Genomic DNA, 15098 nt, shown 5'->3' on the forward strand with positions numbered 1-15098 from the left:
GGTTATAGTTCTGCTTCCTTCTTCTAATGATCTCTTTTCAAATGCTTGCACTCTGTGGAGTTCCTTCACCTTATCTTCTGGAATGTTCTTTCATCTTCTTCAGAAAACTCAGTAGCAAGGTTCACAGTCTTCCTTCATGCTCTGGAATTTCAATATGCTAGACTCAATGATAATGAGCTAACAAATACTTTGTCTCTTCAGCCTTGAGAGATTGACCTCCTTCCTAGTTGCATATTATATTCCAACCTGCTATCTGTGATTAAATTTGCCATAACCACTCCATCTCTAGTATGCTGAATTCCTGAGTGTATGCACACGTACAAACATTTTGGGTCTTGCCAGCAGTGGTGAGAGCTATCAGGGATAAACCTAACTAAATATAGGAGTCTAGTGCAAGGCAGTGAACCTTGTTTCATTCACTCCAAGCACACACTCCAGCCTTTTGAGATCTCTCTCTTGGCCTGGTATATTGCATTCCTGATTGCTCTAATCACTGCTTTGTGGTATCCTTGCCTTCTTCTCTACCCAACCCAGACTGCAGGGTTAGCATTTCAGATGGGGTTCTTCTAGCTCACTTATTCTTGTTTGACTTCCAATTTGCCAAACCCCAACCCTTTTTAATCCTTACACGGTGTATAGTTCCTCTGATTCTATTTCTTTTTGTGAGCCTTTCTCAAACTTTTCCCATCTGTTTTCAAGGTTATCAGTATTAACTACAAATCTGATTTACTTTTAAAAATGAATTTGAGCTCGCTCAGGTTTACCCCTGGGTAAGAGCAGTTTACTTATGCCAAGGTATTTTCTTCAGCCGAAGAGATGGGAATAGAGTCAGAACAGTATGCTTAAAGTTGCAAATCAGTGCAGTCTATCTTGCCTGCCCCAAAGCTAGCAGTGAATAAATAGAGTAAGTAGCTATAGAGTTAACAGTCACAAACAAATGATTGTCCTTGTGAGTGTGTTTTTACTGTTACTCTGATTTTTACAGTATTTCAGAATTTTGCCCATGGGTAAATTTTTAATTAGGAATATAGAGAAGGAAAGATGAAGAAATCGTATCTTTCACACATTCTGGCAAGTATGATGCCACAAGCACATCTACTAGAAAAAAATTACTATAACTAAATCAAAGGGAAATAGTGAAGTGTAGGTAAAATTCCCAACTACAACATTAAATTCAGTGAATTATATATTTTAATGTAACAAAAGATTGTTCATAATTCATCTACAGTATACTTACTGTTTTTTCCTGTGGTGCTTGAGATGGAGACCAGGGCCTCACACAGATTTAGTATGCCTCTTCCACTTCTCCTACCTCATCTCTATACTGCTGTGTCTTTGTTTTGTTATCTACATGTTGAAAGATTAGGGCAGGAAAAAAGCCTTAAAAATTAAAACTTAGTGTTTATAAAAGAATAGTTATATTTTTCCTCTGTATCTCAGAGGATTTGTTAAATGCTTTTGCCTCAATAACAGAACAGATTTACTCACTTCTATTTCTCTTCTAAATTTTTAGAATGTTATCTAAATCATAGCATTCCTGATGAAAATGTTAAGGATATTTATGTGTGTAATATGGTGAAAACAAAGCATTGGAGTACATAGGGTGGTGAAATCTGTTCAAATCAAATGCAGATGGAAGGTTTCCACACACACAAAAAAAGATTAATTGGTTAGTTAATGAATTTGGTTGTTTTATATACCAGAGGAGAGGGCCAACCAAAACTATGTATGAGAAATGTCTCTGTATATATGGTCAATAAATGGTATATTGACCAGTTTGGTGGTGAGGTTTGTTAATTGACATAATCCCAGTAAAGGAAAGCAACTCTTCAAGCCAACTTTACAGAACCTATAAGGTTAAGTGGTAAGCAATGCACTAAAAGCATTATAATATATATGTCAGTTATAGATCTATTCCAACTAAACAAAACAGGACAGGCTGAGCATCATCCCAAGCTGGACAACAACTCTCTAGACCAGGGTCTGGCTTGGAGAAGAGGAGCAAAGTGATTGACAGCAGCAAGTCAGCACATCAGAGGTTGTCATTGGAGGGTATCCCAACTTGTCTAGTTTCAGCCCCAAGGGTTCTCTTTTAGGGCCACATCCTTTTCTGAGGAAGCATCCAGATGTTCCAGGGTATCTTTTCCCAACTTTATTTTGAGTAGCATTTTGGAGTCCTGCTGAAAAGCTGGCTAAAATGGACTCTTTCTCTGAGTCATTGGGTTTATTCCAGTTGAGCAAATACCAGAAGGGTACACTTTCTTTCACCCAGCTGGAGCTAGTGAAATGAGGCACAAGTTAACCTTTGGAAAAACCAGGGCTCTGTAGAGATCATCATTCTTTCTTGAGAATCTGCATGGGCTTTGAATCCCTAGGTATGTGGAACTTGAGTGCTATGGTGGTTCAGTTTCCTGACGCAGTCCCCCGATGCATAAGTGCTCTCCTTGTGTGAACCATAAAAAAATCCAACCTATCAGCCTTACCTGGAGGTCCTCCCTGCCTGCCTGTATGTTGCACATAAGTGTAGTCCCTTATAAGTACACTCAGCTATTTATCTGAGCCTCAGTTTCTCTTGTGTGGAAGAGCAATGGGATCTACTTTATAGAGTTATTTCAAGTATCAAATGAGAATTATATTCAAACTACTGTAGAGATATAAAATAGTATTAAGGCAGATAACAGAAACAAATTTCTTGTTTTACCAATCAGAAATTTATTTTTATATATTTTTATTTTTGTGACCTAGATAGATAGATAGATAGATAGATAGATAGATAGATAGATAGATAGATAGATAGATAAGAAATTGATGGGTTTTTAAAGAAAAAAAACTTTGAAGGCTAGCCTTAAAAGCTGAATATAAGTCCTCTCTTGAGTCTTGTGTCTAAAATAATTTACTCTTTGGAAAGTCGTACTTAAGCTGGAGCCCTAATGATAAAAATGTATTTGAACTTCGGAGCTTAATCTAAACCACCCAAGAAACTCTGTAGCAACTAATGTTCTAATGAGCTAGTTTAATACACTGATAAGTCCCAGTGTCAGACATCATGAGTATTATTACTGCGATTGACTTAAATCAATATGCCCTTTAATTAATCAAAAATTTTAATTAGGAGGTATCTAAGGGTAGACATTTAAGAAACATCAGCTCATTTTTTTTAATCCTTACATTTCATAAAATAGGAATTTCCATGACTAACTTCCTACTAAGGAAGAGGATGATAGGGCCGGAGAGATAGCACAGTGGTAGGGTGTTTGCCTTGCATGCAGCCGATCCAGGACAGATGGTGATTCGAATCCTGGCATTCCATATGGTCCCTAGTGCCTGCCAGAAGCAACTTCTGAACGTAGAGCCAGAAGTAACCCCTGAGCACCACTGAGTGTGACCCAAAAATTAAAAAAAAATTAAAAAATTAAAAAAAGGAAGAGGACAATTGCTTCAAGAAAGGTTGTTGTTACTACCTGGCTAAGGTGGGGGTACAACTTGGTTCCAAAGCTCTATTCTACTGTGTCACACTCTCCTCTAAACCTCAGTACTAACATGTGTTGTTTTTTCCTTGGAAGGACAAAAAAAAAAGAAAAGAAAAAAAAAGGAACTAGCCAAACCATTAGGAAAATACATATTTAAACATCCTTTTTGCAATTTTTATGCCATTGTCATCTTCTCCACCAGTCCCCACCATTCCTGGGAAGAACCAGTGTTCTCTCTTAGACTTCACTCATTTTTTTCTGTTTTTGTTTTTCTTTTGGGGAAGGGGTTCCTCATCTGGCAGTGCTCAGGACTTCTGACTTTGTACTCAGGGATCACTCCTGGCCAACTCGGGGTTGTTTGGGATCTAACCTGGTTCTACCATATACAAAACAAACATTTACCCACTGTGCTATCTCTCCAGCTGCTTTGCTCATTCTTTCTTAACTGTTAGTTGCTCTGTCTTCAGCATTTTAGAGAGTCACTCTGACCTCTTATGGACTGACATTTTCTTTCTTGTCACTCCTTCCTTAGTCACACCTGCTGACACATCCCTGCCCCCTTCCGGAATCCCTTGCAGTGCCACTTGGACCTCAACCACTTCAATGAAATGTTTTTCACATGGGTTGACAGTGACTTCAGACAAACAAGTCCGTGGCCTCTGACCCTGCCTCATCTTTCTTTTTTTGGCCATGGCATTTGAAACTGCTGATCTTCCTCCCAGGAAAATGTTCCTGTGGTTGTGTGGGCTGTTGTGTTCGACAGGTTCTCCTCTGGCCTCTCACGTGCCTCCTTCACTAAACACTGTTTTCACTTCTATTCCTGGAGTGTCCTTCACACAAACTCAGTTTATCTGTCCCCAGTCTTCTCTGCACTCTCCCTGTTCATAAACACTTGGCCTCAACTCACCTTTTCCAAAATCTCTCAGGTGAACCTTTGAACTCTTCTTCAACTGCTCAGGATTTCCACTTGGCGTTTTTCACACTGCCTTCTTTAAGTTTCAAACCTGGAACTCATGAACTTTGGTCTGATTTGCTCTTTTGCCCCAGCTCCATCGCCAGTTAGATTAGTTTTATCTTCAAATCTTTTTGGACCGCAGGCCCTTAACCAATCAGTTCCTCACCCATTCCTGCTGATTTTATCTCATGACCCTCTCACATTCATCTTGTCACCTCTCTATCTTGCTAAGGTACTTCCAGATACCCAGATACCCACCATCTACAAACTCGTCATTATACTGTGCAAGTTAAGAGTGCTACATTATGGGGCCGGAGTAGTGGCGCTAGTGTTCTGCATGCCCCTTCTCAGTTATACCCTCTGTCCACTTCCCCATCCCACCCCAGCTTTTGTGCACACACACACACACACACACACACACACACACACAACACACACCAGCTCAGGCATTCCTTATACTACAAAGCCATGTGCAAATTTCTTCTACATCACAATGCCCCTGATGAATATCGATCCTCCACCTCCTATTGTTTCATAGTACCAGAAAGGGAACACATTAGCTACAGGGTTTTTAATCTACTCCTCTTGATACTCAAGCCCCTGGCATGGTATGGCCTTTTTTCCCCTCTAGAGTTGTAACCTATAAAGGTAAAATGAAAATTAGTTGGTGTCCTTTGAATAGTTATTTTCATAATTTAAGGCAGTGAATCAAGATTTTAATTTTTTCCTAGCTCAGAGATTCATTGTTTTCCTGCCATTCTGCTAACAATAAATAAAAATGTCCATGGGCGTTTACTCTTTTCTTTGTATACTCACTCATTTTACCCTGTATTGTAGTAATCTCTCAGAATAACCTGAAAGCTGTTGAAAGACTAGATTTGATGATCCTTTGTATCTGTCAAATATGACACACAGAATAGATATAACACTTGTTATGAATAAACAACCACTTTAAAAAAGCTAATGAATCCAAGAATCTTAAATAATTTCACCAAATAACATTTTGACCTGTAAGTCCTACAATTGAGTCCTACAGTGAATCCTACAATAGGAATCCTGTAATAATGCATTAAGTGTCCCTGAGTTGACATGTGGCTATTAAAACTAAAGAATAACATACAGATCTGCATGCATTGTAGATATAGCTGAGTCCTTGTATTCGGAGAACAGACCATCTTGACTGACATCTACACATGTAGGTGTTGGCTTACAGGTGCACATGTCACTTGGTATTATTTGCTCCCTTGTGTTTTTCTGCACATGAAAGTTGGTAGGGAGCAGAAAAGAAAACCTGCTGAGTTTCTGTCTGTCTTTGTACCCCCACCCCAGGTGGGGCTTATAGAAATCTATTATAGATGCAATACAGTGCTTTCAGTAAGGATGTACACTCTATTAGTAAAATCCAAGATGAAAAGATATACAATATTGATGCTTTGACTTTACAGGACAAATTGCTGATACTCTATCAGCAGTGCAATAGATCTTCCCATTGGTTTTCTCACCAAGGAAATGCTGACACCAAGTTACTTTCATTCTGTGATAGATAGTTGCTCAGAAATATTGGTGCAATGTAGATATAGAAAAAAGAAAAATACATGAGACGTTTTCTCCACTAGAGTTTTGCTCAAAGCCTTCCGTTGGCTGTCTATTTTGCATTCAGAGTAAATTCCAGGCTCTGCTTGGGAAGTTATCACTGGACCCAACCTAATTCTCAGGGCTCCTTTCTCACTGCTGCTTCTTTTCTCAATTCTTTGCTACTACCACACAGGATGTCAGTCTGTTAAGTCTTGCCCTTTCACCTCCAGCCTTCTGGTTGCTTCTTCCGGATGTCCTCTACCACTTATCTGCATCTTTCCACCTTATGATTTCTATTCACTTATCTGATACCCCCTCATCCTGGAAAACTTGAGTCTTGTTTCCTTCAGAAACTCTCCCTGTCTGGCTGATGGACTTCTCTTTGCTTCTACACATGTTGAAGATCTCTGTACTGTCAGAGCACTGATCAGATTCTGCTGGGATTGTAACTTTCCATTGCCTCTACGACTATCAGTCTCTTTGAAGTCAGTCTCTTATGCTCTGGGATAAAGCACTTTGGGTCCACAATATATAGCAGGTTTCTTTACTCTTTATAAACACTCAAAATAATTCTTGGAGTAAGTGACTCCAGCCTTTAGTGAGTCTGTTCAATGCCATGCTTGCCTCTGTCTGGGATGTATGAAAGTATGATGGATGGCAGGGCCAGCTCTTGACCCATACCCTGACTGGGGCTTCTCATATTGAAGCTTAGGTGAATAACTCATGGTCATTTTAACCAGCACTTGGAAACTTTGTTGCACATATATTTTCAAATAAAATGCCCAAATTCAATAACTAAGGTGACTGAGGAAAAATCTCTCATAGATAGTTGGGAGAACCAGGCAGCCAGCCAAGACATATCTTTACAAGACAAGAAGAGCTGTCAAGCAAAAGAAGGAAGGTCAAGGGAAGAGCAGAACTGGCCTGAATCATCTATAGGGTGGCTTGGAGAGGATTGTGAAGTCAGGTGAGTTCACCCCAATTGCCCCCATGCTTGACACACAACTCTAGCTTTAGGTGATCTTCAAAAAGATAAAAATATAAAAAGAAATAGACTTCAGAGTGGTTGTCTGAAGAACCTAAAGTCTAAGAATAAATTTTACTCTGACAGGTTATTTTTGGAACAAGTTGATTTTGTGACCATTCTGGGTGCAGCATGTTTTGAGCAAAATGGGGGGATGAATCATTGACTCTGTGGTTTTATTCAGGTTGAGCCCTGCACTGAGCTGAGTCCAACCTCCACAATCAATCCCATCCCCATCTTAAATAAACTGATAAGTTGTTGCCAGAAGTCATGGTGCAGCTGGCTTTGCCCAAAATAGTTCTATTAAGTTACCTGCTGAGCACCTACAGTACCTAGAACCTGGTCATATAGTTCCATCTGTGTGAGCTGTTTCAGAAGTGCCTGATCTTCCTGATTTATTCTGTTAAGGATACATCCTTAACTCTAGTTAAGAAGGTCAAATTCTTGCTTCTAAAGAAAACTCTAGAAACATTAACAGGCCATTTATAATTCAGAACAAAATTATAGGATGTAGCCTTTAATTGTAGTGAAACTGAGATACAGTATTCTATCACTTGTATTCCAGGTGCTGTACTATGTCCCCTGGTGTCAGGTACTTGGGAGCAGGTAAGGACATGGCTGGTATCAGGTGTCACTCTTCATTTCTCAGGGATTAGGAGGGGCTTATGAGTTTGCCCAAGATAGTGAAATTGCCTGTTTCCCAGATAATTCATCCCTGTCCCCATCTGTAAAATGGGAAATAAGACTAGCTATCTGACCTCTCTGGTTTCTTGGAGCTTCTTTCTCCCCTCTGCCTTCTTATCCCCAATGAACCCAAAGTTCATTGCTATTCCTTCGGGTGGTTTGGTATGGGAGGAAGAATACTAAAGAAACAGCCTCCTGCTTTCATGGTGGTTTTATATATGTATATATTATATAAATATTATATATAATTATATATAGATATATAACTATTATATAAATAAATATATAAAAGTAATATATATATATAAACCAGAGCCATAGTTTTTTTACACTGCATGAGAATAGGCTAAAGTAAAGAAAAGGAATTAAGAAACCTACTGGGTTTGTTGGTTCAGAGCATCCTGCTGCTAGGGGCCAGTCTGAGAACAACTGCTTTGAAGTGCAGCTGTCTATTCCTGTTCTTGAACCACTGCCTTTCTCACCTGATTTTCATAGCGCATCTCTTGGCGCTCTCCATGTATCTAATTATATGTGTTTCTACTCAGATTTATTCTTTCCTGCTGATGATTCTAATCTTTTAAGAAATCTCTACAATTGTTCCTGTCCAGGCTCGTTCTGCTCTCTGCATCACAAGCCATACATTGTGCCTAGCTCCTTGATATCAGTAGGCATTTCCCTCTACTCTGGTCTTGAGGAGGAAGCACCGTGGCCTTGCCTATGGCCTGTGAGCTGTAAATACCATCTGACATCGCTAGTATGCTCTGTGGTGGAGGCCAAGTCATCAATATAAAGAAGCTTTTGTAGTCAACTTCTTTCATTGCATTTCCAGGGTGGTAAAGACATCTATAAGATCTAAACGAACAGCAGGGAAACATTACTTCCTCATCACACAATTCAAAAGAGTCACAGGTGAATTATGCATTTGGTATTGTAAGAGCTTCTCAATTAACAATGGCAGATGCCACCCAGTGTTTCCTCCGAAAAACATTTTAAAAAGGTGCCGTTACCATATATTTGCTTCTCTACAGATTTCCAGTGTGCTTCAAGGAGGGTTTTTTTTTTAAGAATACACACATTAAGTTACAAATGCCATTAAGTGCAAAAGGAATACTTACAATGTTTGCTAATGACTATTGTAGACAAAGAGCATGTTTTAGAAACTAGGGCATACAGGAGCCCCAGGTTATGTACTGATTTCTCTATTGACTGTCTGGGTGACATGAAGACATTTCAGCTTTTCTGAACTAGCACAAATCAACATGCAAAATGAATAATTTGGAGAAGAGGGAGAGAGAGAGAGAGAGAGAGAGAGAGAGAGAGAGAGAGAGAGAGAGAGAGAGAGATGAGGTACATATCTTGCATGCTACTGACTCCTATTTAATTCCAGCACCAAATATGATGCCCTGAGAGGCCGGGGTAAATCCTGAGGACATAGGCAGAAATAGCCCTTTAGAGCTGCTAGATGCTGTTTCAAAATTCCAACCCCTCTAATAATGATGATGGTGATGATGATAATAATGATAAAGTATGTGACAAAAATGGTTTGATAGTGTGCTTCTGATGGAGGAAACTTGACCAAACACTTTGTGCATCAAGAGTGTAGTGCTGAATATCTGAAAGCAATCCATTAATAGCTTCTCATTGCAGAAGTATTTGGTTTATCACCTTAGGAACTGATTATAGAGAAGTCACAGTGCATAGAAATACGTGGTGCCTTATTGCAGTATGCATTTCACAAACATTTTTGCCTACCAATGGGTACAAAGTAAGAGGGTGAGAGTTGCATATGGAACCCTCTCAAGTAGTTACCAGATGACTTGATATAATCTGTTTTAGAGTCTGAATTATAGATAATTGAGGGTCAAGCCAGAAAGTATGGCATTAGTTTCTTGGGATAGTCAGAGATTACGAATATCATGCCATTAAAATTCTCAAATATTCTAGCAGCCATTCTCCAGATAATTAAATTGAAGGACCCAGTCTTGTTTCAGTTAAAGTAGGTCAGTGTTTCAATACAAGACCATATAAACAGTATCCAAAGGAAAAAAAAAGGGACATTTAGTTGCTTGCCTTTTCCTTTTAAACTGGGTTTTCTAGAGCATTCTTTTTGTATCTTTGTAGTATATCTTTTGAGCCAGGCCCTAACCTTAGATTTGACAAACCTGAACTTTGAAAAGGAAATGAATGGATAGTTGAATGGTGGATAGTTGGATAGTGGGTGGGTATTTTACTTGTAAAGTGATTGTGATCAGGTGGAGAGAAAATAAATTAACCTTAATGCCACATGATGAGTACTAGTGGCAGACCCAGATATGGTATTTATCTAGTGAGATCAAGAAAAGTATTCATACAGGTGGCATATATGAACTGAGTTCAGTTTTGAAAGATAAGAGTTTGTCAGGCTGAAAATAGAAGGAAGGCCTTCCAAAAATCTACAGAGATGCAATGAAAAGAGGCATAGAGTATGAACATTTGGAACATTTCTGTGTGGCTTGTAACCAAGCACAGTGTGGGTGTGGAGTGGGTTGGATTTGGGAAGATGTGGACAGCAGAACACCATGTTCAGGCTTTTTCTTGCTAGAAGGGTTTAGTGTCATGATCCTGTTTGCTTTTAGAACCATAGAGGGAAATGAAACTTGAGAATAGGTTCCAGTTAAGGAACACTCCTAGCTGGAATGTGGAAGTTCATGCATGTAACCATGGGGTCCTGAGCAAAAGGAGTGACGGTAGAAGAAAGAGCGGCTCACAGCTTTGCAGAAGATTGACCCAGCAGTGTTCATAGAATGTGGACAACAAAAGGAAATTAATCAAGCATAACTTTTAATTTTGTTAACTAGGTGGTGGTGTGGTGGTGAAGACAAGGCAGGGTCAGGAAAGGATGGAACTGGGGGGATAAATGAAGGAGCTTGTCACAGGTATAAAACCTAGCAAGTTGCATGTATAGGAGTCTCTGTCTTAGATCAGATTTGAATGAATTCTTCTAAAATATATAGAATGAAACCACACTTCATGCAGAAACAGGTCTTTGAGAGGTTTTTTTTTTTTTTTTTTTTTTTGGTTTTTGGGCCACACCCGGTAACGCTCAGGGGTTACTCCTGGCTATGTGCTTAGAAGTTGCTCCTGGCTTGGGGGACCATATGGGACACCGGGGGGATCGAACCGCGGTCCGTCCAAGGCTAGCGCAGGCAAGGCAGGCACCTTACCTTTAGCGCCACCGCCCGGCCCCATTGAGAGGTATTTTTGCTGAACATAATTTTGAACATCATCTCTAAAAAGAGAAGATTCCTCCTTTGGGGAGGTCTTTTTTTTTTTTTTTTTTTTTCATTTTCAAGACAATTTTGTGTTTTGTTTATTTTTCCCTCAATCTATTCCCTGGTCATATTTTAAGGTTTTGTTTTTACTCATGAGAATGACAGGAAGTTTTCAGTGTGTGTTTCCTTCAAGTTTGGCTTCAACCTTAGTTTCAGGATTAGGCTTTTGTTTTTCCTTTGCCTCCATGACAACCAAGCCCAGAATTCCTATATATAGTCATACAGTGTCCATTGTCATCATCCCCCACTCCCCTCAGCCATTGTATCATAATTTTGTGCATCCAGGCTAGAGAAAATTCTACTGATGATAGAAGACCAGACCAGGAGGTACCAAAGTTCTTGGCCTGGAGATTTTCAAGGCAAAATCAAAAGAAGGAAATAAAACGTGGCTGCCTCTAGAGTTTTATATTGTCCTTAAGACACTGTCCAGGAGTTGAAATGACTTGTGTTCCAAATTTTAGTTTGTAGTCATTTTCTTTTGCAATAATCTAGAAATAGAGAACAATTTGGAGAGGCTTCAAAGGAAATATTTGGATAGTGTGTTGGTGATGGTAATTGATCTATTCTAGATATCGAATTCTGTGCCATATTGACAACACAAAGTAAGCAACAGGTATCTTGAGAAAGGGAATTAAATGAAATTTAAAGAAATTCACATAGGATCTACAAAACCTTTGTAAATGAGTAGACTTCTTGAGTATATGAAGTAGTTAGAGAGTTCTATGCTATGAATAGTGCTGATAACTTAAAACAACATAGAAATAATTAGTTAAGATATTTTTCTCACAAATAACTTAGCAAACATTGTCTTAAGATCCTTTCTTTATGAAAGCATGATAACGCTAAAGATTCATAAGGTACTGTACTCGTAGCTCCAAAATGTAAGCTCACATGACAGAAGACAATATTTTCTGCATTATAGTAAAATGGAGGAAAACATAAAAATAGATAACTGTAGAAACTTATTTGATATACACAAGATTTAGAGCAGGGGTCTCAAACTCGCGCCCTGCGGGCCATACAACATTTTGTGGCCCTGCCCTAGTGGAATCTTTTTTTGTTTTGTTTTGTTTTAGTTGTTTGGGTCACACACCCAATGTTCAAGGCTTACTACTGACTTTGAAATCAAGGATCACCCCGACTTTGCCTCCTGCAGCCCCCAGGTAAATTGAGTTTGAGACCCCTGATTTAGAGTCTTTTAGTTAGCTCTTGCATTAACATAAAAAGGGAACAAACATAAAAATTAGATAACCATAGAAACATATTTGATATACTCAAGATTAGAATCTTTTAGCTAGATCTAAAAGTACCTTAATGAAGAAAATCCTTTTTTTAGAATGTCATAAGAACTTTATTTTCACTTAAAAGATACATTTACTGTCTAATAGATATAGTAGGCAAAACCTATGTCTTTGAGTTTGGGCTTTATTTGGAGCTTCCCATTGTGTCTATAGTATAAACGACATCATACACTAAGCTCCTTCCAGTTTCTGTTTCCTTGAAGTGGAATGATAATTTAGATTAGTGGGATGGTGTTAGAGCCAAGTCCTTCCTATTCTTACGGCCTCCTCAAACTTTTATAGTTTGACTGGCCAAACCGCAGTGTGACAGAGTTTTTTTTTAGCAACTTGACTTTATCAAATCTTTTCCAAGCATTCAACATAGTTCTCATAGAAGTGATGCTTTTTATACCCATACTTTATCATCTTGGCTAATATTAATTATAATGCATAAACTCACAACAAATAATTGGAACAAAGATATTTGGGAACAAATAAAGTTCACTGCTGGTAGTATTAACTCAATTGCTGGAAATAGAAATGGTAGACCAGCTGGCCATGATCCACATCACCACAACACTATTCTTAGGGACCAATTTACTCAGGATGTTTATAGGTTGAGGACATTTGTCAGGCCAAGTGTTTTGGGGAAGACTCTTTACTAGTCTTGTCAGAGGAACATGAGACATAACAAGATGGGGGCAAGAATCATATTGTATATGTATTGGTTAAGCATAAAAGAGAATAAAATCTGTTCTGTTGAAATGTCTACAGAATAGGCAACATTTCAGCTGAATCTCAAAAGATAGATATGAATTTTTAGCTAAAAGAATAATAAAGGGCCCTGATGAAGGATTCTTAGTGATGAAATTTGTAGAATGTACAGGCTTCCAGAATTAACCAAAAGTGAATATGGAAATGTAGAACCAGGCTGTATATAATGTCAATGTAAAGAATAAATACTTTATTCTGGGCATAATCATTTTGTAATCATAAGAATGATAAATGTTGGGCCGGAGCAGTGGCGCAGCAGTAGGCCATTTGCCATGCATGCAGCTGATCAAGGACGGACTGCAATTTCTGAGCCCAGAGCCAGAGTAACCCCTGAGCATCACCGGGTGTAGCCCAAAAACAAACAAAGAAACAAACAAAATACTAATGATAAATGTTAGTTCAATTTGGGGCCAGAGAGTTAGTATAGCTATAGGGCATTTGCCTTGGAACTGCCAATCCAGGACAGACAGTGATTCAAATCCTGGAGTCCCATATGGTCCCCCGTGCCTGCCAGGAGTGATTTCTCAGCACAGAACCAGAAGTAATCCCTGAGAGCCACTGGGTGTAACCCTTTAAGCAAATATATATAATATATATGTTAATTATGCATATCAATTAAATGTACGCTAGCCAAACTAGAAAAGAACTTAAAAAGTACATCAGATAGGAGGTGATTAACAGTGCCCATGTGGAATTTGAATACCTGAATGAACAAGGAAGAGTAAAGCGGAGGACTAGAGAGGAAAAGGTTGCAGGAGAGTTGTGACATATGTTACTAAAATGTGGTGTCTGGTTCAATAGGCTGCCAAAACAAGGCTCTGATGATTGGAAAGAAGCATCTCACAGTTCCAACGTGAGTGAATGGTGAGCCATGCACTCCTATTCAGAATGAAAGAAGCAATGTATGGACAAATGTGAAATCAGTTTTTAGCATGTTAAATTGAAGTAGTTTATCAGACAAAGAGCTAGAAAAATGGATTTTAGCTTTAGATCAAGACTCAGATCATCTCAATCATCTCAAAGCTCACTGGATTTTCTATTGCATTGCAGTAGAATTCTCTGTTTCGTCACCAAAAATACCTTAGTCCTTGTCACTTCCATTGGAACACTTAGACTACTTTTCTTCTTTGTCTTTAGTTTGTTAGCAATTGTATAATAGAAGTTGCATGTTCTTCCTGGAGCTTCCTGTGTGTTAACTGAACATATCTTTCTCTGTTCCTTTGTTGTTTTTATGTATCTTTCTCAAGTTTTCTATAATTTCTTTATAGAAATAGTGGACTCTGCTCTTAGTATATTTGAACTCTAATTCCCAAGTTCATACTTTGAATGTTTACCTTATTGTAGTTAAAATTTTCCACAGTTAATGTAGATTGTTTCTGGTTCCATATACTTATAACTTCTGGTTACTAAATTATCTGCTTTTCTGAAAAAAAAATTACAAGCTCTTTTTAATTTTTTCTGCCTGTTTTTCTCAATCTTTTTTTGACCATGGCCCCTTTCCAATCCTGTGTCCTTCCTGTGATCCCCCACCCCTACCACTATAAGTTTTTCCTTTCTTAAGCCTTTTACTCTATTCTCTGATTTCTGGGTTTTTCACTTTAGACTTGTCCTCTCAACTTCATTTCATTTCTCCATAAAAACGAAGTTCCTTTGGGGCCTGGGAGGTAGCTTAGGATCAAATAGACTGTTCATGATTGTGTTCCTGGTACTGACTGACCCTCACTGTTGGACATATTACTAGTGATCCCCCAATCTCTTGGACCCACCTCACCCTATTGAATCCGGTAGGCCCCATCACCACTGGGTTAAGCAATGCTATATTGCCTGTTGGTCATATAACACCTGAGTACTCTTTGAGAAACCCTGCAAATCCTTAACAAAACTAAGTCCCCCCCCCCTTTTTAACCACAATAAGGTTAGGCTTATGGTCGCTTAATTTCTCCATATGACTTTAGGTGAAGGTCTTTGAATTGAACATCTAGGTATCTTCATATTGTGTGCTGATTTCTTTTTTTTTTTTTTTTT

At 38.7% G+C, this 15098-nt stretch overlaps 1 protein-coding gene across 4 annotated transcripts in view; it reads left to right on the forward strand.

Annotated features, from left to right (window-relative positions):
* ZNF462 (zinc finger protein 462) overlaps positions 1–15098 on the forward strand; it is a 153044-nt gene that overhangs the window by 92085 nt on the left and 45861 nt on the right. For 2 of the 4 annotated variants that reach the window (XM_049770794.1, XM_049770802.1), the window contains exons 8-9: positions 6826–6967; positions 7590–7630. The exons of the other annotated variants lie outside the window; for them this stretch is intronic. In XM_049770794.1, coding sequence (XP_049626751.1) covers positions 6826–6967; positions 7590–7630 — 183 coding nt within the window. The remainder of the gene's footprint in view (positions 1–6825; positions 6968–7589; positions 7631–15098) is intronic. 4 annotated transcript variants of the gene reach the window in all.

Source organism: Suncus etruscus, chromosome 1 (assembly GCF_024139225.1).
Source record: "Suncus etruscus isolate mSunEtr1 chromosome 1, mSunEtr1.pri.cur, whole genome shotgun sequence".
NCBI classification, from domain to species: domain Eukaryota; kingdom Metazoa; phylum Chordata; class Mammalia; order Eulipotyphla; family Soricidae; genus Suncus; species Suncus etruscus.